Source organism: Protomyctophum parallelum, assembly GCF_964188405.1.
Source record: "Protomyctophum parallelum genome assembly, chromosome: 4".
Taxonomy (NCBI): domain Eukaryota; kingdom Metazoa; phylum Chordata; class Actinopteri; order Myctophiformes; family Myctophidae; genus Protomyctophum; species Protomyctophum parallelum.
The window spans coordinates 21,406,771-21,433,451 of NC_139700.1; the positions used below are offsets into that span (position 1 = coordinate 21,406,771).

Genomic DNA, 26,681 nt, shown 5'->3' on the forward strand with positions numbered 1-26,681 from the left:
GTCATAAACTCATAACGACTGAATTCAAGGCTGGGTCACATTTTCTCTTTCTGATCACAAAAGGTCACATGTCGTCAATTATTAACGAATGAATTACTCAGCTCAGAAAATGGTTAGCCTATGAGACATGGCACCAGATAGAGCTATAAAACGTACTGTGTATATTTTTATTTAGCTACTGTACGCCTGTAGCCGATCTGGATGTTTCTCATGAAGATTTTCCCAAATAATTACGTTGTCTGAATTAAGATATTGTGAAGGAGAAAAAAATGAAAAAAATATTTATATATTATTATTTATTTCAGCCCTAGAAATGCCATACATTTCATGTATGTATTCCAGTGAAATACTACATGATGTGTAATATCACAACCATTTTGGCAGGGCTAGCTGAAATTATGCTTTTTAGTTTTATATATAATAAATAAACAAAAACAAATGACGTCATTAAGAGGCGACGTTTTCAAAAGCCCACACGTGACGTTGTTTTGGTTCCTTCTTAGGAGGAAAGCATGCCTGGTGAGCCGAGGTTACTTGGGAGTTCCTTGCTTCAGTTTAGCCTTTGGTTAAATTGAATCAGTTCTCTCTCAGTAGCAGACAGAGACGGTGCCTACTATATACCTCCCCTCTCCCAAGCGCGACTTTTTGCAAATGAAATGCGACGTAAAATGGATCAAATTCCCTTTGCATTTTTAAGTGTGTTGCTTTTCTCCAGCTGCTTAGCGTCACCACCAAATTTTGTGCTGCTTTTCGCTGACGATTTGGGATTTGGAGATTTGGGCTGCTATGGACATCCGACTTCACTGACTCCCAATCTGGACCGCCTGGCAGCCGAGGGACTCCGTTTCACGGACTTCTACTGTACCAGTCCGGTCTGCAGCCCGTCCAGGTATAGTGACACTGACAATGCACTGAATCTGAATTTCAACTTTATTCAAATATTGTCACATCATCACACGACACGATCACAGGTGTGAAATAGGGCGCGTTCGGCTATGCGCACCGGGAATGTGGTCAGTTTGTAGCCCCAGCAGAACCCAAATGCTACTGAAGTTTCTGACATTTGTTCGACCCAGTGCATTGGGTCCTGTAGCACTACTACCATGCCACCTGGGACGCACCCATTTTAAAACATAAACAACATGTTTAACGGCTCTCCGCGCTCTTTGACGATATTTTTCAGTGTGAGGCTTTCTGAATATGTAAAGTATAAGTACCCATACATGCCGCTGCGAATATCTCCTGTGGCGCGGAAGCCGTTAAGTATTTTTAATATATGTTTGCCCGATTTGGAAGCTTGGATTCTTCTCTTCCTTCCTTGTTTATTGACACCTCATTGTACCGCCTATCTGGCTAGCTAGTGGCGCTATAGCTATGACACAGCAGATCAGAGGCAGGGACGTAGCCGGCACAAGCCAACCGCACACCGGGAGGCGGTACAATAAACGGTAAACAAACAAGAAGAAATAAAGCGACCAAATCGGTCAAACAAAGATTAAAAATACTTAACGGCTTCCGCGCCACAGGAGATATTCGCAGCGGGATGTATAGCTACTTAAAGTTACCGAATTCAGAATAACTCAAGGAAAATAATGCCGTCACTTGGCACAGATCCTATTTTAGAGAGAATTTCTACATCCGTGTACTGGAATTTCCATACGAAAACACATCACCGCACAGGGACCCTACGGGTCAGCCCGGTTCGGTTCGGATTGGGCTGACCCAGGGGGTTCCGAGAGGGGCTAGTCAGTTTGTTGAGTGTGGTGGGCGGTGACGTCACAGAGTGCGTTCAGTGTGCCTTATTTACGAACGACCAGTTACAACACACCATTCACACTGAGTAGCCCTCCAAGCAGAACCCAATGGTACTGAAGTTTCTGACTTTTTGACGACACTGACCATTGGGTCCTGTTTCAGCAGTATCCTGCCACCTGGTACGCGGACATACATAAAACATAAACAACGTGGATAACGCCTGTCTGCACTCTCTCTGGTGTTGTGGGTGTGGATTTCGTTTACATTAAGGAAGTATTTAGACAGGTACATGGGTATCTTAGTGGTGTATCGAATCTTGTGGACCAGACCCATTGCAAGATGCTGTACTCTGTCGTCGACCCTAAGCCATCCCAGCCTGTCAAAGTGGGCAGGGGTGAGGTGGGTTCGGGGGGTGAGGCCAAGTAGGAGCCTGACCAGTTTGTTTTGGGAGGTCTGGAGCCTTGTTTTAAGGGCCTTTGAGGTGCTGTGGTACCAAGAGGTGGATGCATAGTCAAAGAAACCTTGCACGAGGGCTCCTGTTAAGGTCTTCAAGGTGTTTTTGTTGACCAGTGAGGAGATCCTGTAAAGGAATCTTGTTCTTTGATTGACTTTTTTGATTACGTTGGTGGCCATTTTATCACCGGAAAGATTGGCCTCCAGGATGGAACCTAGGTAGGTAATTTCATCTTTCCGTGTGATAATGTTGTCACCCACTCTAATCAAGAAGCCATCTGCCTTGCTGAGATTACTATTTGATCCGAAGAGAATGGATTCAGTTTTTCCCAGGTGTAAGGATAGTTTGTTATCAGTGAGCCAGGTGCAGATTCTACCGAGTTCAGAGCTGAGGGTCTTTTCAACCTGCAGTTTGTTCCTGTCCGAGACCAGCAGTGCTGAGTCGTCTGCGAACAGGAACAAGTTGCAGTCACAAGCTGATGTCATGTCGTTAACATATATTAGGAACAGTAAAGGCCCTAGTATGCTTCCTTGTGGGACGCCACAGCTCACTGGGAGGGGGGGGGACAGTGTTCCGTTCACCTCCACCATCTGTTCTCTCCCCTCCAGGTAGGATTGCATCCAGCTCACTGATGTGCTATCAAAACCAATAGCTTTAAGCTTGTTAACCAGTATGGAGTGGTTCACAGTGTCAAAAGCCTTTTGGAGGTCCAGCATGACCATGCCGCAGTCTTTTCCAGCATCCACCTCGTGTTTGATGTGGTCGCTCAAATAGAGGAGGCATGTGTCAGTGGAGTGGGATGTTCTGAAACCAGATTGGAACTCGTACAGCAATTTATTTGTGGCAAGATACTTTTCAACCTGTTCATAGACTATTTTTTCCATCACTTTCGAGATGGAGCTTAGAATAGAAATTGGGCGGTAGTTGCCGGGTTCTAATTTACTCCCTTTTTTGTACAGGGGGGTTACTTTGGCCCTCAAAGGAAAAGAAGCCGCCAAAGAGCGCAGACATGACGTTAACGACGATATTTATGTCTGCTTTCTATCATTTCAATACGAAAATATAGATACGCACAGGGACCCTACGCAAAGTGACATCCAAATTTCAGAAAAGCTTTACGGAGGGTTCCGAGAGGGGCTAGAACGGTGCCATCCACTCGCAGTTAGCAGCGGGACATGAGTGGCATGAATGTGGTCGGTGCTCTGTGTCTACTGTGTGTGTGTGTGTGTGTGTGTGTGTGTGTGTGTGTGTGTGTGTGTGTGTGTGTGTGTGTGTGTGTGTGTGTGTGTGTGTGTGTGTGTGTGTGTGTGTGTGTGCGTTTGTGTGTGTGTGTTGGGGGGGGGGGGTGAAGAGAGAACAGGACTTTGTTCAGACAGCCAATAAACCTTACAGCGGTGTTATCTTTTAGATAGACAGTGATTGAGAGAAACTAGGTCCCGTACACTGTCTTCACTTATTTATCAGTAAGCTACGCTACCGATAGGCGATAGACCTTCATGATTCATGATTGTAGCCTCCAGTAGCTTAATAAACTACTGTTATACAAGTGAAGAGTCGAAGACAGTGTGCCGGACCTCCTTTCTCATCTTTTGCACTGGTTGCCTGCTCCGACGCACCTGTCCCTGTAGGTGTGCAAAAGGACTTTTTTCTATACAAAGATAGACAGTGATTGGGATCCCAAATACAAAAAAGGTATATATAGGGTTCCGAAAGGGGCTACCAATACCATCCCCCCTAATCTTGGACTGTCAAGAGATTTCTTTTATGTATTATTTTTAAGATTTTTTTGAGGCTTTTTGCCTTTATTGATAGATCTACAGTAGGAAATACGGAGAGAGATGGGGAAGACACGCAACAAAGGTCGTTGGGATTGGGACTCGAACCTGCGACATGCTAGACTGGCTAGATTACCAGCCAAGGTGCCCAGACGGATACGCAAGCCGCCCGGGCCTTCTTTTAGCCGGTATTCTGTCAGAATCGATAGAAGAGGCCTCAATTTAATTTTAGGCTGGTATGGTTCTGGTACATCTCAGGAGTGGGACTGTTAAGAAGGAAGCACTGGAGCATCTCGGACAGTTAAAGCCTTTTTTAATAGCATGGTGCAAGTAAAAGAGTGTGACAACATTTCAATGTCAATACATCTTTGACCCGACGATGAAAATATGACTATAAATCACTTGCATGTTGTCTTTCAGGGCATCTTTGTTGACAGGGCGCTACCAGACCCGTTCGGGTATCTACCCAGGAGTGTTGTACCCAGATTCTATTGGGGGCCTGCCACTGAATGAGACCACAATCGCGGAGATGTTGAAGCCTCTTGGCTACGCCACGGCTGCCGTGGGGAAGTGGCATCTGGGATATGGGGCTAATGGCACGTACCTGCCTACCCGTCAGGGCTTTGACCAGTACCTTGGGATCCCCTACTCTCATGACATGGTCAGTGTCATTGACCTTTTATTTCACTGTGTGGTTGTTATGGAGGGATAGACAGTTGGCTGACAGGAAATGGGGAGAGAGATGGGGGGGGGGGGGGGTTGGTGACATGCAGTAAAGGCCGTCGGGATCGGGAGTCGAACCCGCGGCACACTGTCAGACCACAGCAAAGGTGCCTGGACCTCTGAGCCACAGCCCAGGCCAAAAAAAACAAAAACATAAATAATAATAATAATAATATCACAGTGTGATACATTGAACCAAATTAAAATGAGTCACTAATTAAAGACGATACAGTTCTGGGAAACTAAATATACAAATATTTTGTAATTGTTCATTGCCGTAGTCCTAATGCCTGCAATTTCTTACCTGCATAATAAAGGCTTGCAAGTATATATTTGATCTTTCTTTTAATTATTTCCCCCATACTCCTTCCTCAGGGACCCTGTCATAACCTGACTTGTTTCCCCCCTGAGGTTAAGTGTGTTGGATTCTGTGACATTGGCACAGTGACCGTCCCACTGATGCACAACGAGCTCATCACACAGCAGCCAGTCCACTTCCTGGACCTGGAGAGGGCTTACAGTGACTTTGCGACAGACTTCATCGCTGCTTCAGTCCAGAAGAAGCAACCCTTCTTCCTCTATTATCCTACCCACGTAAGCACCCGGGGAAAACTGAAGCCTCATTTTAATTTACAATTTAGGCATTTAGCAGACGCTCTTAATCCAGAGTGATTTACATTAAGCAAGAACAAAACATGGTAATACATCATATACATAAAAATAGTTATCATGAATCATAAGACTATGCATATATACTATATAGTGCTATGTCTACATAAAAGTCTATCTAAGTTACATAAGTTGAGCCTTTGCATACGCCTGTAAGGTCGTTGCGGCTATTTATACTAGTACCAAGTTGTCACTTCTCGCCAAAGAGAACTGATCGACAAGATCACAATGTTAGTAGGGCTGGTGAAATGACTTCAAACTTTTGCTGTGATTACGATGAATGATTAAAAAAAAAAAGAATATATATATATATATATATATAATATATATATGTAGTGAAAATGTCAAATCTACAAGCTTTCAATCACTTGATCGGCTATTTGTGCATCCCGCCGTTGTACAATAAATTATAAAATAGTGGTTTAATGTGGTTAATCTGACAATTTAGTCGATTATAAAAGATCTATTCAAAAAATGTCGATTCCTTTATGAGAAAAAATATTTATTACAAAAACCTTGCTTCACAATTATTCTGTTATAATTGGTTATTGGTTGTAAATATCGGTTTGGATATATATCCATCCATCCATCTTCAACCTCTTATCCGTCGTGGGGGCAACAGCTCCCCGGAGAGCTCCAGACTTCCCTCAAAGAGATTCTATATAAAGAGGCGAAACTCCCATTAAGTCCCATATTAACAACCAGCGCCCAGTGCCTCCACCATATTGGAGTGGTGACCTGTTACTTTAAAAAAACATTTGAAAGTCATGCTGTACAAAACAAAAACTTGTTTTTATCCTATTCTACTCTCATATATTGATTTCATATTTATGAATGGATCAAAGCAGAAACTAAGTGCCCTTCTGGGCACAGGTCTCCACCAGGATTCTTCCTCAGCCTAGTGGGAATATGCGTGCACAGTTTCATCGCAATCGGACGCTGCGTTGAGGAGTTGTGGCGATTTGTACAAAGCGGGCTACTCCTGAAAACTGTAGGAGCCAATCGTGGCCAATCAGGATGGAATATGAGAAATCAAACAAACCTGTCTTGATCACATGACTATGGAGATCATGTGTACCGATTTGCGTGAAATTTGGATAAAATCTGAAGGAGTAATAATAGAAAATGTGTTTTACATATGTCGGCCTCCTGGTGGCGCTATAAAGAGCAGATGTGAAAAATTCCAGACAAGGTTTTTCCTTGGCCTCTAGGGAGTTGGCATACAAAGTTATCCACAGATCCGTGCAGTTAGAGGTAAAAACACTTTTCGGCCAGTTATAGCGCCACCTTGAGGCTGAGTTGAAATTGTTCATGGGGCATTTCGTCCTCGGCCTAGTGGGAATGTGGGTGCACAATTTCACGGAAATCACGCGATGTGTTCATGATTTGCAGCATTTTGTTTGAAACTGAGCACTCCTGTGAACTTTGGAAGCCAATCTTAACCAATCAGGATGGAGTGTGAGAAATCTGAAAGACCAGTTTCGTTGAATGGCTCTAGAGAGACTGTGTACCAATTTGCGTGATGTTTGGACAAAATCTGTAGGTGTACTGTGCAAAAACTTGTTTTGCACAAAGCGGCCTCCTGGTGGCGCTATAACAGGCCGTTCTGGAAAGTTTGGGGCAGAGGTTCATCGTTGGCATCCAGGGAGTGTGTGTGCAAAATTTGGCATCGACCGGGTTAACGGTGGCCGAGATTAGCTGCTCACGGACACACGGACGGACACACACACGGACGGACGGACGGAGTGCAAAACATACTCTCCCCCCATGCCTTCGGCCTGGTGGAGACAATTAGTACATATTCATTCAGAATGTCAGGGTGCATGTGTGTGCAACGCATGTATGTATTTGCACGTGTTACATAGACAAAGCGGTTGCCACCATATTGGAGTGATGGCAGCAGCGCTACCGCTGCACCATCTAATGGTGATTCCAAGTATTTGAGGAGTTTCACCTCTTGTTTAGAATCTCTTTGCTTCCATCTCCAGAGCAACATTAGTACCTGTGGGATCCCGAGGTGTTCCAAGGCCAGTGAGTCGATGTGATCCCTCCATCTGCGCCTTGGTCGGCCCCATGGTCTCCTCCCAGTGGGGCATGCCTTGAGGAACTCCCTAGAGAGACGCGCGAGAGGCATCCTAACCAGATGCAGCGACTCTACTCCGAGTCTCTCTCGCATCTCTCATTTCGGTTGCTTGTATTCGTGACCTTATTCTTTCGGTCATGACCCACACTTCATGACCATACAGTAGGTGAGAGTAGAGTAATGGAAGAGATTGGCCTTAGAAATCCTACGATGAGAGTCAATTAGCTTTATGCTAGATATACCTGATCATTCCGTTTCACAGAAGGAACTGGTGGCTCACAGTAATATTTTGTGTAATGAATGTATTTTTATTTTTTGTGTTTTTCAGTTTCTATTCCAAGTGACATGACTTTTTTCCAACCTTGTCCAGCACACACACTACCCCCAGTATGCAGGTCCAGAGGCGGCATATCTGTCTCCGAGGGGCCGCTATGGAGATGCTCTGATGGAGTTTGACAGTACTGTGGGAAACATCCTTTCCACCCTGGAGAAAACCGGGCAGATTAACAACACACTGGTTTTCTTTACCTCTGATAATGGGTGGGTTGGTGCCTTTGTTCTGTGATGTGTAACATACAATTTACAATTTAGGCATTTAGCAGACGCTCTTAATCCAGAGCGATTTACATTAAGCAAGAACAAAAAGCATGGGAATACATCACATATAAAAAGCATTTACTGCTTTTACTTATCTTATTGGTTGTTGACGTGTGTGTGTGTGTGTGTGTGTGTGTGTGTGTGTGTGTGTGTGTGTGTGAGTGAGAAGTGAAATTGGAAGTGATGACACAAAGACATTTGAAGACTAATTTGTAACCGGAACTATAAAATTGAAGTTGAAAAATGGGTAAATCACGATAAAATTTAAGCAGATAAATAGGTACTCTACTGATTTGCTGAAATTGACAACCTACCTGTTTATTAGCAAGCTGGAGAGACTGATTTCACTGATCAAACACTATAGCAATGATTACTATTTTAGTATTTTTACTATTACTATTTTGTCAATATTTTAACCAGAATATAGGCTACCTAACTTTAAAAGACATTTTAATCTGCCTTCACATCTATAGTGTACTGTATGTTTATCCTCTTTTCAAAGGGGATGGCATCTTTTATCTATTCTGGGTAATAATACTATTTATGGTGCTCTTGCGATCTAAATATTATTGCCCTGTTATGAAATGACATGTTATTCCTCTCTCTCTGTGTCCAGGCCTGAACTGATGCGTATGTCCCGTGGAGGGAACTCTGGTCTTCTGAAATGTGGAAAAGGCACCACCTATGAGGGGGGCATGCGAGAGCCAGGCATCGCCTTCTGGCCCGGGACGATCAGACCAGGTAACTGTGACCCTGTGACATTTACCTACAGTAGTACACCGTGATTGGACTGGGTATTATCAACAGCTACTGAAGTTTAGGTTATCAGTGAAGAGCACAGTCCATAATGGATAAAGTATCTCATAAAAAGGGAGAGTCAACTCCTGCTTCACAAAACAAGGTTTGGTTAATGCAATTCGACCAGAACTCTTATACTGTAGTTGAATTCTGATACTTCTGTTGCATCATAATAGTACCTGTATCTGCAGTTGGAAAATGCAGTGGCATTTTCCAATGCCTGTTATTTACCTAGTTAAATCTGGCTTCCCAATATTTGGGCATGTTGTTATAGGTGAAAAAACAAAAATGCACTGTGAGCTTGTAGATTGACTATTTTTGCTGCATGACAGTCATACTACAAATGGGGGTTAAATGGTTAGGCTGCATATCTTTCTCATCTAAGTTGGTTTGGTGTCTACTCTGTTTTGCATGCATCCTTCAGGGGTGACCCATGAGCTGGCCAGCACCCTGGATATCCTGCCCACTTTTGCAGGGTTGGCAGGAGCCAAACTGCCCCAAGTGCAGCTTGATGGGGTGGATATGACGGATATCCTAGTCAAACATGGAATGGTACTGTAGAGGCATCACACTTGTCATTCAACAACATTCATAGTTTAGTTAATATCCAACTAATCAGTTAATTTACATACATGTGTTTCTAGAGTAAGAGGGAGTCCATGATGTTTTACCCCTCGGATCCCAGTGAAAAGTATAGCATGTTCGCTCTCAGGTTGGGGACGTACAAGGCGCACTTCTACACACGTGGTATGTAGTGTTTCCTATGTCTAACTAAGAGTAAATATTTTGACCATGTCATATAAGGCAGGAGGTTTTTGACACATTTTGCTCATCGTACTACAGGAGCCACCCACAGCGGTACAACCCCAGACAGAGACTGTGACGTATTCTCTCTCCTAAAGAATCACAACCCCCCACTTATTTTTGACCTGGACTCAGACCCTTCTGAGAACTACCCTCTCTCCCTGGTGGGCCGACCAGACCTCCAGTCCTTACTGGCCAAGATCATGAAGGTTAAGGCTCAGTTTGAGGACTCCATGGTGTTTGGAGAGAGCCAAATATGGAGAGGGGCCGACCATGCATTGAGGCCCTGCTGCAACCCTCAGTGTAGCCCCAAACCCAGCTGCTGTCAGTGTTAATGACAAAAAATGCAGATCATACTGTAACTAAAAGGGAACGTAGCAAAGGACACAAAACTGATGCCACTCAAACAAACAAAAGTATCTGAGTTAAATGACAAAATGTTGTGACATGATCAACATTACATAACGTTGTGATGATGTGTACTCTTGACTAATGTACTGTAGAATTATGTCTAATGCCGGTAATAATGGTACTGGCCGATACAAAAGATATAAAGATACAAAGCTATACAGCATATTTGTAACCATCTATCTTTGTAGCTGAAGTTGAAACTACTGTAGCTCAACTTTATTTTCAGCTTTGTAGCAGCTACAAACAGTGGATGTATCTTTGTATCTTCATGTCACTGGCTGGTAAACTGTATCTTTGTATCTGCCAGTGTGAACACAGCACAATAATTGTTTCCTCAGTGAGGAGGATGTCTAACTTCGGTTAAATGTATTTTCTAAAGTTAACATTGAGAATTACTTAATATGCCTGGTTTTACTTGAATGGTGTACAATATAAATTCTTTCCATCCTTTTTGTCCTTATGTTTTACTATCTGATACTGTGGTCCATTTGGACTGACGGAACAATCAAGCACTCCAATTAAATCACACATCAATATACTTGACAATCATATAAAGTTCAGTCTTGAAGTTATTCCAATGTCCCAACAATGAACAACACTGATAAATGAAACATCTTTGGACATCAAGCATATATCTTATTCATAAGACCATGACAAGGCAGATTGATTTTTATTAGTATTATTTTTTGTCTTTTTCTTAATTCTTCCTTTACAAACCTTTTTTTAAAGGTAGAAGATAAGATACATTTCTGTCACATATTGATTTGTGCCAAGTATGTGAATCTTGTTTATGTAGCAAATTCAAAAGTTTGTTATAACTGTTAACATGTATCAGTGGCTAAACAGGACAAGTTGATCTCATTGGGCTAAAGCAGGACAATATTATTTGGGCAGTATGGTCTCTTGTGACTTTGTTTTCTCCCAGAGCTCAAATTAGCTAAGAGAGACCCTACGAGTGTGCTGTTTGTGTGTGGAACGGACTTCTACATTTTCTTTCTTTCCCCCGGCCCCCTCTCTTCTTCCCTTTCTTTCTTCCCTTTCTTTGTTTAATTAGAAACTTACACAATGGGAACAATGCACAAAAACAATTGTCACCCACTTTTTTACTTAACTGTGATGTGACTATAAAGAAGAGCTAGAAGGCCCAGGCCGTGGCGTAACGGTCTGGGCACCGGACTGGTAATCCAGTCGCAGTGTGCCGCGGGTTCGACTCCCGAACCCGACACGGCCTTTACTGCATGTCATCCCCCCATCTCTCTCCCGTTTCCTGTCAGCCTACTGTCTGTCCCTTCAAAAATCAATAAAAGGCGTAAGGCGCAAAAAAAAAAAAGTGTCCATGTTTGACCGGGAAGAAGAGCGGTCAAGTGATCATAGCATAGGTACCTAGGTCAGTTCAATAGAGTACGTGGAGGTGGAGATCTTTACTGACGTCTGACGGGTCTAAAGCCCAAACCACACCAAAGGGTCAGGACGGGACAAAACGTTTTAAGGTCAACCACACTTGGTGTGGTTGACCTTAAAAAAACGTTTTGTCCCGACCCTTTGGTGTGGTTTGGTGTTTAGGACCCAGTCTCCAGGAAAACTGCGTTTGGCATGACTGTGGAGGAGTCCATTCTGACTTGATCTGGTCGATTCCAAAGCGCGGCACGGCTGCAGCTCACCGCTCAATGGCTGCGTCTCACCGCTCCAAGAGATGGGTGAAATACAGAGAACAAATTTCACTGCAGTTACATGTGTGACAAATCGTACGACTTTGATTATGTGTTCTATTTTACAGGATAGAGAGGATGGGCTGCCAAGTTGGTTTTGTGTGTGCGTACCTGGGCACTCTGGGGTCGAAGGCAATGAAATGGCGTGGCCAAAAAAGCTTTAAAAAAGGTATAGGTACAAAAGGTTCAACTAGGAAAATTTGAGTGTTTTAGCATTTGCAGGGAACAACTAGACTAGCGATCCAGTGGTAAAACAAAGTGCGGGAAAGAGAAGAGGACAGGCTGTATTTTACTGTACAGCCATCTATATAGACCTATATACCGAATACCGGTAGAAAAGGAAATGTACAATGGACTCTGGGAGAAGGGATGCCATTGTTATAACCAGGCTGAGACTGGGACTACCGGTATGTGGTCTAGCCAGCTGCTTAAAACATCCAGCCGGACTGCCGGACTGTCTGTCAGTGTGGACAGATGGAGACAGTTAAACATGTCTTGTTCTCATGTGAGAAGTACAGAAATGAGAGGCAGCAGATGTTTGAGGAATTGGCAGATCAAGGTCTCAAAGTTGTCTCCTTTAAGGCTATATTTACACCAGCGTTCTCCACTCTATAATACTATACTATATTCTAAAGCAGGGGTTCTCAACGTTTTTGCCTGGGGACCCCCAAAAATGCTTTGGCCATGTCTCACGACCCCCTCCACACCACCAAATTGACCACTACAATCACCTTAATAATAGAGAAAATACATAATAAATAAATACCGAAACCAGATTAAGGAAAGTTTATGCATGCACTGCATGTGTAGGCCTATATGTAAAGTCTAATTTTCCATTTCCAGCCATTCTGTTGCAAAAAAATAAATATATAAATAATTTGGGGGGACCCCCAAAATAAGTTCGGGAATCGGGACCCCCTGTCACCCCCATGTTGAGAACCCCTGTTCTAAAGTGCTGTAGGGTTAGTAGCCTATACCCCAGAGCCATCTGTGGAGGGCAGCTTTGCACTAATGTGTACATCCTGCCGAACAGGAAAGATAACATCGCGTCAGTGTCACCAGACCAAAGAGATTCTACCATAGGCCTACTTTAGTTTCCACCTCGGAGGAAACCAAAAGAAGACAGCGCTATCTGATCCCAAACTCGACTTTTTGCAAATGAAATGCGACATAAAATGGATCAAATCACCTTTGCATTTTTAAGTGTGTTGCTTTTCTCCAGCTGCTTAGCGTCACCACCAAATTTTGTACTACTTTTCGCTGACGATTTGGGATTTGGAGATTTGGGCTGCTATGGACATCCGACTTCACTGACTCCCAATCTGGACCGCCTGGCAGCCGAGGGACTCCGTTTCACTGACTTCTACAGCACCTGTGGAGCCTGCAGCCCGTCCAGGTATAGTGACCCAAGTCACCAAACCATGACAGTGACAATGCAGTCACTCAGTGCACTCATGACTGAATCAGAATGTATTGTCAGGTCACCACATCACAACAGTCACTAGCCTAAGATTTAGACTCGTAGATCGAGATCTCGTAGATTCTCGTAGATCTATCTACGAGACGAGAGTCTAAATCTTAGGCTAATCACGACACCATTACAGATGAAAAATATAGTGGCTGAAATATGTTTTGTTAGACGGCAGCGGAACAGGTCTAACAGGAATACACGGTCAAATACAAAGTCCAAAACAATGGAGAGGCAAGGTGCTCAGGAGGTGTGCAGGTATACAAATATTAAAAAGGTGCTCCTGGGATCAATCGGGATAACACATCGATATAGAACAAAGCGGAGATCCGGGCACACTTGATGTTAAAGGAGGAAAACTTCATCAGGGCTATCCAAAGCAATGGATGTGGGAGGCAGCGAGGGCGAGGCACTATGCGGAAATGCTTCTTGTGCAGGTTGAATGAACCCTAAAGCTAAATTCCAATACCCAAAATCTCGGCCACTCGCTCACTCCCACTCGGTCACTCGGGGTCATTCCAGCGTGACCCGGAAATGGTTAACGTTCCGATTGTTAAAGCGCTCCATCGAGGAGGAGAGGACAGTCGAGTGGAGGAGCCGAGTGAGCTCTCCGAGACCGCATAGAGCGAGTGTACATCAGGTGCAGGCTCGGTGGGGTATTTCGTCTCCTCGCGCCGGATTTCCGCATCACGTGTACACGTTTTTCCTTCCCCAGTGACGTATATAAACGCCCCCTCCACATGTGGATAGTACACAAACAAACGCAAGCGAACTAGCGAAGATGGCAAGGAAGGAGGCAGAACCAATCCATATATGTAAGTTTGCGCATACATGCGCTATATTAATTCTGAAATAAATGGCTGTGCACACCAACAATGTTAATTATAGAGATTGCAATGTGGCCATCCACATTGATGAATGAAGATAACTGGTTCTGTAACTTCTGTGCACATGTGTTTTTTTTTTTAGGAATCCACATATCAAAAAAATATACATCCAAACGTAAAGAAAATGACAGTTCATATACGTAAATCTATGAATATTATGTGCATATTCTGTCTCATCAAAGACACATTTGTGTCATACTACATACATACTAGCTTGACACAAACAATTCCTTTTACAGGGACGGATGAAGAGACTCGGTCGCTCATACTGGTGAGAACGACAAGCGAGCATCTGTTTGATGGCAGACGTAATTCTGCAAAAAATGCATGGACGTGAGTTGCATCAATTAGCATTTTATTTGTCACAATATGTATCAGAACAAACTGAGCTTTAGTTGTGTACATTTCAACTTGCAGGATAACATATAGAAAGTGCATATCCACATTGTTTTGTAGCTTTCAATGAAATACATGTTCATCTTTGTCACTATCAATATTAATATAGTGACAAAGATGAACATGTATTTCATTGAAAGCTTCAAAACAATGTGGATATGCACTTTCTATATGTTAAATGTTCAGTCAGCTGCTGGACTGTATTTTACTGTATATGTAGAGTTGACAATTGTATGAATGTGCGTATCCTGACATCATCCCTATTACAAGTTCAATAGCATGAACCATTACCATCAAATTCCCAACACATGTAATTGATTAGTAGAATGTGTGCATGTAACATGTTTTGTATTCCTCAGGAAAGTACAGATTATGATGCAAGTCGAAGGTATTATCACCACCACCCAGCTCCGCAAGAAATGGGACAATTTAAAAAGAAAATACAAGGTATGGTTGCAGTGTGCAATTTCAAGTGCTTCGTGCCGTTTGGCCTCTGCTGTGTGTGTGTGTGCATGTATGTATACTAGTCTCACACATTGTGAAACTTGTAAGGCTGTTCAACTACAATGTTGCTTCTTTTCTTGTAGGAGATCAAATGTCCCCCTACTGGGTCAGGGACGGATAGAGGGGAGGACACACCCATAACCTGGCCCTGGTTTGCAGAGATGCACGATGCCATCGGGGACACCCCCTCTATGGTGCCCCCGGTTCTAATAGATTCTAATAGCACTGTAGTCCAGACGGCCAGGGGTGTGTCCTCCCAAATGCCTGGCTCATCTCCTGGCCAGGAGGACGGTGAGCCAGGCAACTCTGTCTGTCCCCCATCCTCCGGTTCCACATCATCCTCCACCTCACATCCATCCACCGGTACATCATCATCCTCCTCATCTTCTGCCAAGCGTCCATCCACCAGTTCATCTTCCTCTGCCAAACGCCCATCCGCCTCATCTTCATCTGCCTCTGCCGCCCCCCCATCTGCCTCATCCTCCTCCACCTCATCTTCATCTGCCGCCCCATCTGCCTCATCCTCCTCCACCTCATCTGCCTCTGCCCCCCCCCCTGCCGCCTCTTCCTCTGCTCCTTCAAGAAAAAGGAAATCCATCACAGACTTCCTTGAGGAAGAGCAGAGGAGGGAGGAAGAGCGCCAGGCTAGGGAGGAGCAGCGCCATGCTGCTCAGCAGCGGGACAATACCAGGTTCCTTGACCTGTTGGCGGAGCTGGTGAATTTAAAAAAAAAATGATCTTTTCTTTAGACATTTATTTAAGAGGCATTTTTTAAGAGACATTTATTTAAGAGCCATTTTTTAAGAGACATTTATTTAAGAGGCATTTTTTAAGAGGCATTTATTTAAGAGGCATTTTTTAAGAGACATTTATTTCATTTATTTAAGAGGCATTATTTAATTTCTTCAGAGGCATTATTTCATTTCTTCAGAGGCATTATTTCATTTCTTCAGAGGCATTATTTCATTTCTAAAGAAGCCACCGACCATCTGCTGGTATACTGTACATTTAAGTGAGCCTTTTGAGGTGCTGGAGTCAAATAAATTCCAAATTGTGGCCATATTCGAGTGTGTGGATCCTTCCTTATTGTTTTCCCCCCCATTTCTTAAGAAAAAGGATATAAGCTTGTAGATGAACAATTTGCTATTTCTATAACAAATGTATTCTTTCATTCTATGCCAGAAACACTATCAATCATTACCCTAATAGGAATTGGTTTAATGTGTTTGTTTATTTAAACTTCAATTCTTCAACTGCATTTAAGTTAACCAGTTTTTTTTAAACCAGGGCAGTATAGCACAAGTGGTAAGTTCCAATTCCATCTCATACTAATTATTTAAATAGAAGAAACACACTAGACATACTCCAGTACATCATGTAAGAACATGCATTAAATGAAAAGAGTCTAGTGTATCAACGCCCAGAAGTTTTATTAATGAAATAAATGAAAGGTTAAACAAAAACAAAACAAAAAACTACAAATAATCATGCTCGTCCATGTGATAAGGTATGTGCTCTGGGTCTGGAGCCGACAGTTGGGCTGCCATTCTGTCCCGCAGACCTTCCCCACACTGTTCCCCCCTCTCTGGACCGGCTGGAGGTCCATCCTCCTCCTCCTCCTCATTGTCAGGCTCTATTATGTCCCCTTCAGTAATAGCAATGTTGTGTAGTACACAACATGCAGTGACCACAGCTGGGACAAAGGTGTTGTGGACCTCCAGGGCCTTGAAGAGCAGGGACCTCCATCTCACCTTCAGCCTGCCAAAGGCCCGCTCAATGATGGAGCGAGCCTTGGAATGGTGGTGGTTGTACCGGACCTTAATGGGTTGGACTGGATCCCGGTACGGTGCCACTAATGTGATGGGAGCACTGATGCATGGGTAGCCACCATCGCCCACAATAAAGTACCCTGGAGGAGGGTACAGAGACTCCCTGTACATCCCGCTGTTAAGAGAAAATAATGTTATTTATTGTACAGCAAGGGGGAAATGCCTTGGCATATCAAGCCCACACACATGAATGATAAGTAAAGGTATTTGGACCATGATCCTGCAAGATGGAATGATACAATTCTCATACCTGTTCCTCAGGATTCTGGCATCATTGACACGGCCAGGATACCCCACGAAGGTGTTCAGGAACCTGGCCTTCGAGTCACATAAACCTTGCAGCTGCAGAATCAGAAGCAACTTTATTGTCACATCACAGGTTTACAGGTGAAACTAATTCATCAGTGGGTGAATACATTTTTGAGGCCCCATCGTTTATGACATTTCCATAAAGAAAGGGGAGAATAAGAACAGTGCAAAGGGGAAGAAAATGATCTACATATTTATTTACACATAGTACTTGATAAGACATAAGGTGATACCTGTATGGAAGGGAAGAGCTTTCTGTTCATGTACTCCTGGCAGTGTGGTCCAGAGGGGAGCTTAATCCGTATGTGGCACCCATCAATGGCACCAACACATTTTCGGAAAACTGAACTGTTGCCCAGGCCTTCAAAGCCTTGCCCAACCTCTGCCAGCTCATGAGCAGCAGGGAACCGGATGACCTATTGTTAAACAAAAAAACATGATTATTGAATTACTGCATTGCATATCCGTATCTTAAGAGTTGTTGTGTCATATATGTTTCAATGAGTGTGTTGATTGTTGTTCTTGTTGTTCTCGTTTTGTATGTTGAAGCATGTGTATTTGGAATGAGCTGTTTAAAGGCTTCTAGAATATCATGCTTCATGTTAAACCAAAATGAAAACTGATCACCTCTGTGCGAAGAGCTGCAATGGCATACGTGCCACTGTGGACCAGCCTATGCACAGTGGTCTTTGGCATGTCAAATGCCCCGGACACCACCAAATAGGAGGCGCCATGTGCCAGCCAGTACAGTGTGACAAGGACCATGATGTCCCGTCCCCAGCCATGTGTCCCCTCATTTGGCAGCAGCCTGATGAGGGCCACGATGGTTTCCCGGCTCAGGCGGTACTCCCTCCTGAGGTGAGGGTAGTTGGGGTCAAACCATATCTTCAGGACACGCACACTCCTGTTTACAATGGCGTACCTTACCAGAGATGCAGGACTTTGGTCCTGTGAATTGAAAGTGAATGATTGTTGTCATGTACACATGAACTATATGTTTGTAGTCTGAAATACATGCAATTTATCAAGAATCTCTACAATGGCATGAGGCCTGTCATTATTAACTTTGCTATGTATCCATTCATGTAAATGACTGACCGTAATGAGTGCTTGACAGTGCATGCAAAACACAAGATGTGTGAATTGTAGGATTTTGTTTGACATCCATGACATTGCCTACCACTTACTGATGTTTGGTTTAAGAACAGCTGGCTTACCTTGTGGATGAGCAGTATTAATGCACGGCGGATACGTGCTCTCCTGCGAGCGGACAGGGCCTGCTGCTCATTTTGTTGTTCTTGCCTTTTCAGCTGCAGCCACAGCCAAGAAGCTGTAATCAGAGCTGTCTTCATCTTGTCTGGTGATCATCAAATTGTTTGTAGAACCCCTTTTATATTCTTGATATTCGTTCATGATAGGCATCACCTGGTGTGTGTTCTGTGTTGCCAGCCAATAGGGCATATAGTAATTAAGGTCCATAACATTTGGAGTGTAAACAAAGAGCATTGCTGGGAATTAAAAATAAATAAATAGATTGACTGATTGAATCAGTTTTGAATAGGTACAGTCCAAGGAAGGTACAGGTCAATATAAAAACTGCTATATGGTCTTCCATTTTCAATTCATCAAAACATTTAAAGACATAAATACACACATCTATGCAAAAATAAAAATAGAAATCATGAAATACACAGTTAGAAAAAAAGGGAATAAAAAGTGAACCAACAGTATAGAAGAATAGAGGGGAAGATTAAATAAGATTGTGATGAATTGTCTATTCTGCTATTCGGTAGGCTACTATTCTATGCATGTGTGACCAGGGCACTTTACCACTATACGTCACCCTGGGAGTTTCACCTGGCAGAGATTAATATGATAATAATACAAAATGATAGGCTACCAATTGAGAACCCACTGGGCTGAGATAAAGAAAAGGAGCAGAGACGTGCGTTTCCAATTGTACAATGATTATTATTTTATTTATAACTCAAAAGCAGAATGAAATACTTATTAATAATGAATGGCTTCACTGCAAAGAGAAGATCATGTTAGAATATATCAATTCCAAAATCCTAGTTAAAAGTGACTTTATTACAAAACAAAAGGGATTAAGACATGACAGTTGTGCTATACTATACCAGACAATAGCATGTGCTCCGCCAATGATGCTGTCATAGTAACAGGTCTACCTGGTTACACATGTAAACTTATATTTATGGCAATGACAACTCTCGCAGGGTATACGATCGGAAGGTTGTATTCATCCCGTTGTGTTCCAGTGATCCAGCTGTGGGACACGTCACAAGTGATCGCCGAATTATGCCGTCGCTTTAAAATGACAGCGTAGTGCATTCCGAATCAGGAGAAAATTTCTCTCCACCAGTGACCACCACTCTGTCCTCGCATCGGATCCTCTCCTCCTCGCTGGGGGCGGAGCCGAGGAGCGAGTGGAGGACGCGAGGAGAGTGAGCGAGTCTGAAAGTTGAGGTATTGGAATTTAGCTTTAGTTGAACCCTCCTTCTTTATACTCTATGGTTGAACGAGTATATAGGTTGAACTGATCAGATCATGTGCATAGACTCAGCCAATTAAACTTTACACCGGTGTTATCTTTCAGATGGACAGTTGTTCAAATAACTATTTGAAGTATTTGGCATAGCTCTGGTCCATAGCTCTAATGCGTTGCAACGCATTAGAGCTATGGACCAGCGCTATAGGCTATTTGTAATTATGGCATAATACAAAATGTCAGAAAATAAATATATATAAAACTCCAAGGCTACAATAAAGGTCATGGGGCAGGGGCTGAAATTCCCTAAAATTGCACTTTTGGGGGCGCCCGCTGGCCTAGTGGTCCACGGCAGGCGCATGCCACATTGCCACATATAGGCTTTGGCCTGACAGCGTGTCGCGTGTTCGAGTCCTGTTCATGACGACATTTGCTGCATGTCTCCCCAATTCTCTCTCTCCCTCTTTCCTGTCTGTCTTCGCTTGATGCTGTCAATAAAGGCAGAAAAAAGGTCACTTTTGGCCAAAGATATCGAAAATACCTGATCAGGTATTTTCAGGGCACGACCCCCGCACTCTTTAGCTACTGAAGATGCGGCGTAAGACATGGATTTCTATACAGAGGACAAATGCAAAATGTTCCGTTCAGGAGGGCCCAAAAGCTCAAGGAATAGAGTTGAACTTGTCATGCCTTACTTTTTATTTGTGTTTTTGAGGGGCATAATCAACATGAGTTAGACTTTAATATATTAGTGCCCCTCACTTGGGCTAAAAAACAGCCATAGCCGTCATCACAAATGTGATGAGGTCAGCACAAATGTGATGAGGTCAGCACATTTGGGTGAGTGGCCATGGCCGGATTTAGTCAAAGGAGTGTTTTTCGTGGAAAACTAATGCTTGGAATGGATTCATAATCATGAAAACCCCCTATTTTTACATGTCGCATGCTACTTAAAGCATAATGAAATTTGAAAAATGTTGTCTATGGACGGTGTGGTATACAAAAATGACTCCAAATAAAGGGGTTTGTTTAACCACGTCTCAAGCCAAGCATCTCGGACAGTTAAAGCCTTTTTGAGCGCCGGTGCTGGTGCTAACCGCTCCAAGGAAGGGCTGTGTGTGTATGTCTGTCTGTTTGGAGTATGTTTGTAGTACGACCTATTGACCCCGGCCTGCAGATTATTGGGGTCACATTCGGGTCGGTCACACACTGTTGAGCAGCCGGGCCATTCACACTGAGCAGTCAGCTAATTGGGGACGTTGCATAAATTGCGGGGACACACACACACACACACACACACACACACACACACACACACACACACAGTCTGTACTGCACAATACATATTTGACCTGAAGAGAATATTTCTATAAATCAAGCTTGCATGTTGCCTTTCAGGGCGTCTTTGTTGACAGGGCGCTACCATACCCGTTCAGGTATCTACCCAGGAGTATTTTTCCCAGGTTCTATTGGGGGTCTGCCACTGAATGAGACCACAATCGCGGAGATGTTGAAGCCTCTTGGCTACGCCACGGCTGCTGTGGGGAAGTGGCATCTGGGATATGGGGCTAATGGCACGTACCTGCCTACCCGTCAGGGCTTTGACCAGTACCTTGGGATCCCCTACTCTCATGATCAGGTCAGTGTCATAACATAATCATTGCCGCATTTGGATTTTTAACTAAACAACGCTATCACAGCATGATACATAGAACAAAGGTAAAATATATGAGGTTTTTAAAGTGTGGTCGATAATTAAAGACCTTTGTCATGCAATTCTGGGAAAGTATATATTTTCTTTCTTTTAATTATTTCCCCCATACTCCTTCCTCAGGGACCCTGTCATAACCTGACTTGTTTCCCCCCTGATGTTAAGTGTTTTGGATTCTGTGACAAAGACACAGTGACCGTCCCACTGATGCACAACAAGTCCATCATACAGCAGCCAGTCCACTTCCTGGACCTGGAGAGGGCTTACAGTGACTTTGCTACGGCCTTCATCGCTGCTTCAGCCCAGAAGAAGCAACCCTTCTTCCTCTATTATCCTAACCACGTAAGCATCAGGGGCAAACTGAAGCCTCATTTAAACACTACCAAGTTGTCATCTACAGTACAAGCTCACAATGTTGTTAGTAGGGCTGGTGAAATGACTTCAAACCTTTTCCGTGATCAAACTTATTTTTTAATATAGTGAAAATAGCCGATATACAACCTCACAACGTGTTGCATCAAGATTGGATATTTTTGCATGCTGCCATTGTACAATAAATTATAATAGTGGTTTAGTTGTTAATCAGACAATTTAGTCTATTATTTAAAAAAAAAAATCTTTTGTAGATTCCTTAAACATTTTATTTATTACAAAAACCTTATTCGGTTATAAGTCGGTTATTTGTTCTAAATTTCAATTTAGATATATTTCTGCGTAATTGCCCGGCCCTGTACTTAGACTGAATGTACAGTGCACTCGTAATAGTAATAGTAATTTGTATGTTCCTTTATTTTGTGTAATTAATGTATTTAAATGTTTTGTTTTTCAGTTTATATCCCAAGTGACATTTTAAACTTTCTTCCAACCTCGTCCAGCACACACACTACCCCCAGTATGCAGGTCCAGAGACGGCATATCTGTCTCCGAGGGGCCCCTATGGAGATGCTCTGATGGAGTTTGACAGTACTGTGGGAAACATCCTTTCCACCCTGGAGAAAACGGGGCAGATTAACAACACTCTGGTTTTCTTTACCTCTGATAATGGGTGGGTTGGTGCCGCTGTTCTAAATCGGTACTCTCTTCTGATTAACTGAAATTGACAACCCACCTGAACATTTATTTTTGAGGGGCGCTATCCCCTCCTATATGTCCAGCTGTTAGTGTGCATGTAAACACAAACATTAAATGCTATTGATAATGAATGGCCAGTTTTGAGTGTTTGTGTAAACACAAACATTGCGTAAACACAAACATTGAACATTCTTCACCGTGAAGACGCAAATTCTGATTGGCCGGAATTAGATGATTTATGAATTATGATGATAAAAGCCCCTCACTTCACACAGGTGTGATGTTTGAGGGGCGCTACCTCTATACATATATAGAGCTTTTGTCCACACACGTCTCATATTTGCCATTGACAATGAAGGAGAAATTAGGTCAAATGTCTCCGCCAAATATGACGTGAATTTGTGGCGACACAAACATTAAATGCCATTGACAATGAAGGGAAAATGTACGTTGTATGTAGACGAGCAAATCGGCTAACCAATCACATAAATTCAGTTGTTCATGAGATGATGTATGATGATGTTTAAGGATAAGAACACCCCTCACTTCACACAGGTTTGATTTTCTTTTGTTTATTGGCAACGGGGAAAACCCTGTTACTGATCAAACACTTTAGCAATGATTACAATCACAATATAGTCATTTTAAACAGAATATACCTACTTTTAAAAGAGCAGACATTTTAACCTGCTATCTAATCTATGTTTATCCTCTTTTCAAAGGTGAAGGCATCTTATGTCTATGGCGGGTAATACATACTATCTATGGCACTTTGATCTGCCATATTATTGCTCTGTTATGAAATTAAATGTTATTCCTCTCTTTGTGTCCAGGCCTGAACTGATGCGTATGTCCCGTGGAGGGAACGCTGGTCCTCTAAAATGTGGGAAGGCCACCACCTATGAGGGCGGCGTACGAGAGCCAGGCATCGCCTTCTGGCCCGGGACGATCAGACCAGGTATCTGTGACTTCTTTTACCTACAGATTGAACTGGGTATTATCAACAGCCACTGAAGTTTAGGTCCACTGTATTGTGGAGCATCACCCAACCTAGGTTTTCACAATACATGTACCTGTACATCTGTGGGACAATAAACATCTTGAATCTTGAGGTTATCAGTGAAGAACACAGTCCAAAATGGATAAAGTATCTCATAAAACAGGAGAGTTCACTACTTAATCCGAGTGCAGTTTGATTCACAAAACAAGTTTTGGTTAATGCAAGTTCGACCACAACACTCATACTGTAGTTGAATTCTGATATTCTGTGGCCTTGCATCATAATAGTACTCAGTACCTACGGTATCTGCAGTTAGCAAATGCACTGGCATTTTCCAATGCCTGTTGTTTAGTTTAAATCTAGCTTCCCAATATTTGGGCATTATAGGTGAAAAAACTAAAATGCATTGTGAGCTTGTAGATTGACTATTTCTGCTGCATGACACAGTCATATACTACAAATAGGGATTAAATGGTTAGGCTGCATTTCTTTCTCATCTAAGTTGGTTTGGTGTCTACTCTGTTTTGCATGCATCCTTCAGGGGTGACCCATGAGCTGGCCAGCACCCTGGATATCCTGCCCACTTTTGCAGGATTGGCAGGAGCCAAACTTCCCCAAGTGCAGCTTGATGGGGTGGATATGACGGATATCCTAGTCAAACATGGAATGGTACTATAGAGGCATCACACTTGTCATTCAACAACATTCATAGTTTAGTTAATATCCAACTAATCAGTTAATTTACTTGCATGTCTTTCTAGAGTAAGAGGGAGTTCATGATGTTCTATCCCATGGATCCCAGTGAAAGATTTGGCATGTTCGCTCTTAGGTTCTGGAATTACAAGGTGCACTTCTTCACATGTGGTATGTAGTATTTCCTATGTCTAAGAGTAAATATTTTGACCATGTCAAGTCATAAGGCAGGAGGTTTTTGACACATTTTTGCTCATCGTACTATAGGAAGCATCAAAAGCAGTACAACCCCAGACAGAGACTGTGACGCTCCCCTCAAGGCTCACTACCCCCCACTAATTTTTGACCTGGACTCAGACCCTTCTGAGAACTATCCTCTCTCCTTGGAGGACAGACCAGACCTCCACTACCTACTGGCCAAGATCCTGAAGGTTAAGGCTCAATTTGAGGCCTCCATGGTGTTTGGAGAGAGCCAAATGCGGAGAGGGGCCGACCCTGCATTGGTGCCCTGCTGCAACCCTCAGTGTAGCCCCAAACCCAGCTGCTGTCAGTGTTAATGAGGCAAAGTGACAAAAAATGCAGATCAAACTGAATGTAGAAGGGAACGTAACAAAGGACACCACTGATGTCACTCAAACAAAAGTATATGAGTGAAATAACAAAAGGTTATGACATGATGATTTTTGTTCATTATGTTGTGATGATGTGTACTCTTGAGTCTTGACTAATGATTTATGTCTATGGCTATTGAATTGCTTCCTCAGTGAGGACTCAGGAGGATGTTTAACTTTGGTAAGGTTACATTTATTTTCTAAAGTTAACATTGAGAATTACATTTATTTTAATATGCCTGGCTTTTACTTGAATATTAGCTGTTGGTTTTAATATGCCTGGCCTTTACATGATATTAATTATTGTCTCCACCAGGCCGAAGGCATGGGGGGAGTCTCCACCAGGCCAAAGGCATGGGGGGAGTCTCCACCAGGCCGAAGGCATGGGGGGAGAGTATGTTTTGCACTCCGTCCGTCCGTCCGTCCGTGTGTGTGTCCGTCCGTGTGTGTGTGTGTGTCCGTCCGTGTGTCCGTGAGCAGCTAATCTCGGCCACCGTTAACCCGGTCGATGCCAAATTTTGCACACACACTCCCTGGATGCCAACGATGAACCTCTGCCCCAAACTTTCCAGAACGGCCTGTTATAGCGCCACCAGGAGGCCGCTTTGTGCAAAACAAGTTATTGCACAGTACACCTACAGATATTGTCCAAACATCACGCAAATTGGTACACAGTCTCTCTAGAGCCATTCAACGAAACCAGTCTTTCAGATTTCTCAGACTCCATCCTGATTGGTTAAGATTGGCTTCCAAAGTTCACAGGAGTGCTCAGTTTCAAACAAAATGCTGCAAATCATGAACACATCGCGTGATTTCCGTGAAATTGTGCACCCACATTCCCACTAGGCCGAGGACGAAATGCCACATGAACAATTTCAACTCAGCCTCAAGGTGGCGCTATAAGTTCACAGGAGTGCTCAGTTTCAAACAAAATGCTGCAAATCATGAACACATCGAGTGATTTCTGTGAAATTGTGCACCCACATTCCCACTGGACGAAATGCCACATGAACAATTTCAACTCAGCCTCAAGGTGGCACTATAACTGGCCGAAAAGTGTTTTCACCTCTAACTGCACATCTGTGGATAACTTTGTATGCCAACTCCCTAGAGGCCAAGGAAAAACCTTTGCCTGGAATTCTTCACATCTGCTCATCCTGGTGGAGACCTGTGCCCAGAAGGGCACTTTTTCTAGTTTCCATTGTTTTTGTCCTTATGCATTACCATCTGATACTGTGGTTCAGTTGTACTGACAGAATCATCTTCAAGCACTGCAATATCGGTGGACAATCATATAAAGTTCAGTGTTTAAGTTATTCCAATGCCCCAACAATGATGACACTGATAAATGATACAGAAGGAGACAGACATTTTCGGACATCAAGCATATATTTTATTCATAAGACCAAACCCATGACAAGGCAGTGATACATTTTTCTTTCTTTTTTTTCTTCTTTTTCTTACTTTTTCCTTTTAATTTTACAAGTCCTTGATTTTTTTTAAAGGTAGAAGATAAGATACATTTCTGTCACATATTTATTTGTGAATCTTGTTTATGTAGCAAATTCAAACGTTTGTTATAACTGACTGTTAACATGTCTCAGTGGCTAAACAGGACAAGTTGATCTCATTGGGCTAAAGCAGGACAATATTATTTGGGCAGTATGGTCTCTTGTGACTTTTTTTCTCCCAGAGCTCAAATTAGCTAAGAGAGACCCTACAAGTGTGCTGTTTGTGTGTGGAACGGACTTCTACATTTTATTTCTTTCCCCGGCCCCCTCTCTTCTTCCCTTTCTTTGTTTAATTAGAAAATTACACAATGGGAACAATGCACAAAAACAATTGTCACCCACTTTTTTACTTAAACTGTGATGTGACAATAAAGATGATTCTGATTCTGAGCTAGAAGTGGATT

General features: G+C 43.0%; 2 protein-coding genes and 1 long non-coding RNA gene across 3 annotated transcripts; all 3 read left to right on the forward strand.

Moving 5' to 3' along the window:
- The first annotated feature begins 523 nt into the window (after nucleotides 1-523).
- Nucleotides 524-10,815, forward strand: LOC310857391 (arylsulfatase A-like). Its single transcript, XM_083763043.1, has 8 exons — nucleotides 524-889; nucleotides 4,405-4,645; nucleotides 5,083-5,301; nucleotides 7,830-7,999; nucleotides 8,673-8,797; nucleotides 9,279-9,406; nucleotides 9,499-9,601; nucleotides 9,698-10,815. Exons 1-8 carry the CDS (start codon nucleotides 657-659, stop codon nucleotides 9,991-9,993), a joined length of 1,515 nt encoding a protein of 504 aa, XP_083619169.1. The 5' UTR covers nucleotides 524-656; the 3' UTR covers nucleotides 9,994-10,815.
- A 1,306-nt stretch (nucleotides 10,816-12,121) lies between these two features.
- On the forward strand, nucleotides 12,122-12,652 carry LOC310857521. The gene is made up of 2 exons (XR_014569145.1): nucleotides 12,122-12,261; nucleotides 12,306-12,652. It is a non-coding gene; the product is annotated as an uncharacterized lncRNA (long non-coding RNA).
- Nucleotides 12,653-12,875: 223 nt separating this feature from the next.
- Nucleotides 12,876-24,890, forward strand: LOC310857392 (arylsulfatase A-like). The gene is made up of 8 exons (XM_083763044.1): nucleotides 12,876-13,174; nucleotides 21,079-21,319; nucleotides 21,515-21,733; nucleotides 22,267-22,436; nucleotides 23,296-23,420; nucleotides 24,004-24,131; nucleotides 24,224-24,326; nucleotides 24,423-24,890. The coding sequence occupies exons 1-8, from the start codon at nucleotides 12,942-12,944 to the stop codon at nucleotides 24,710-24,712; spliced, it is 1,509 nt and encodes a 502-aa protein (XP_083619170.1). The 5' UTR covers nucleotides 12,876-12,941; the 3' UTR covers nucleotides 24,713-24,890.
- The last annotated feature ends 1,791 nt before the right edge of the window (nucleotides 24,891-26,681 follow it).

Excerpts from the sequence above, each read along its gene's own strand:
- LOC310857391 (XM_083763043.1), top strand. The coding sequence starts at position 657 with ATGCGACGTAAAATGGATCAAATTCCCTTTGCATTTTTAAGTGTGTTG. Across the intron at positions 890-4,404 it reads CCGGTCTGCAGCCCGTCCAG|GGCATCTTTGTTGACAGGGC; the intron begins GTATAGTGACAC and ends GTTGTCTTTCAG. Across the intron at positions 4,646-5,082 it reads TCCCCTACTCTCATGACATG|GGACCCTGTCATAACCTGAC; the intron begins GTCAGTGTCATT and ends CTCCTTCCTCAG.
- LOC310857392 (XM_083763044.1), top strand. The coding sequence starts at position 12,942 with ATGCGACATAAAATGGATCAAATCACCTTTGCATTTTTAAGTGTGTTG. Across the intron at positions 13,175-21,078 it reads GGAGCCTGCAGCCCGTCCAG|GGCGTCTTTGTTGACAGGGC; the intron begins GTATAGTGACCC and ends GTTGCCTTTCAG. Across the intron at positions 24,327-24,422 it reads GGTGCACTTCTTCACATGTG|GAAGCATCAAAAGCAGTACA; the intron begins GTATGTAGTATT and ends ATCGTACTATAG.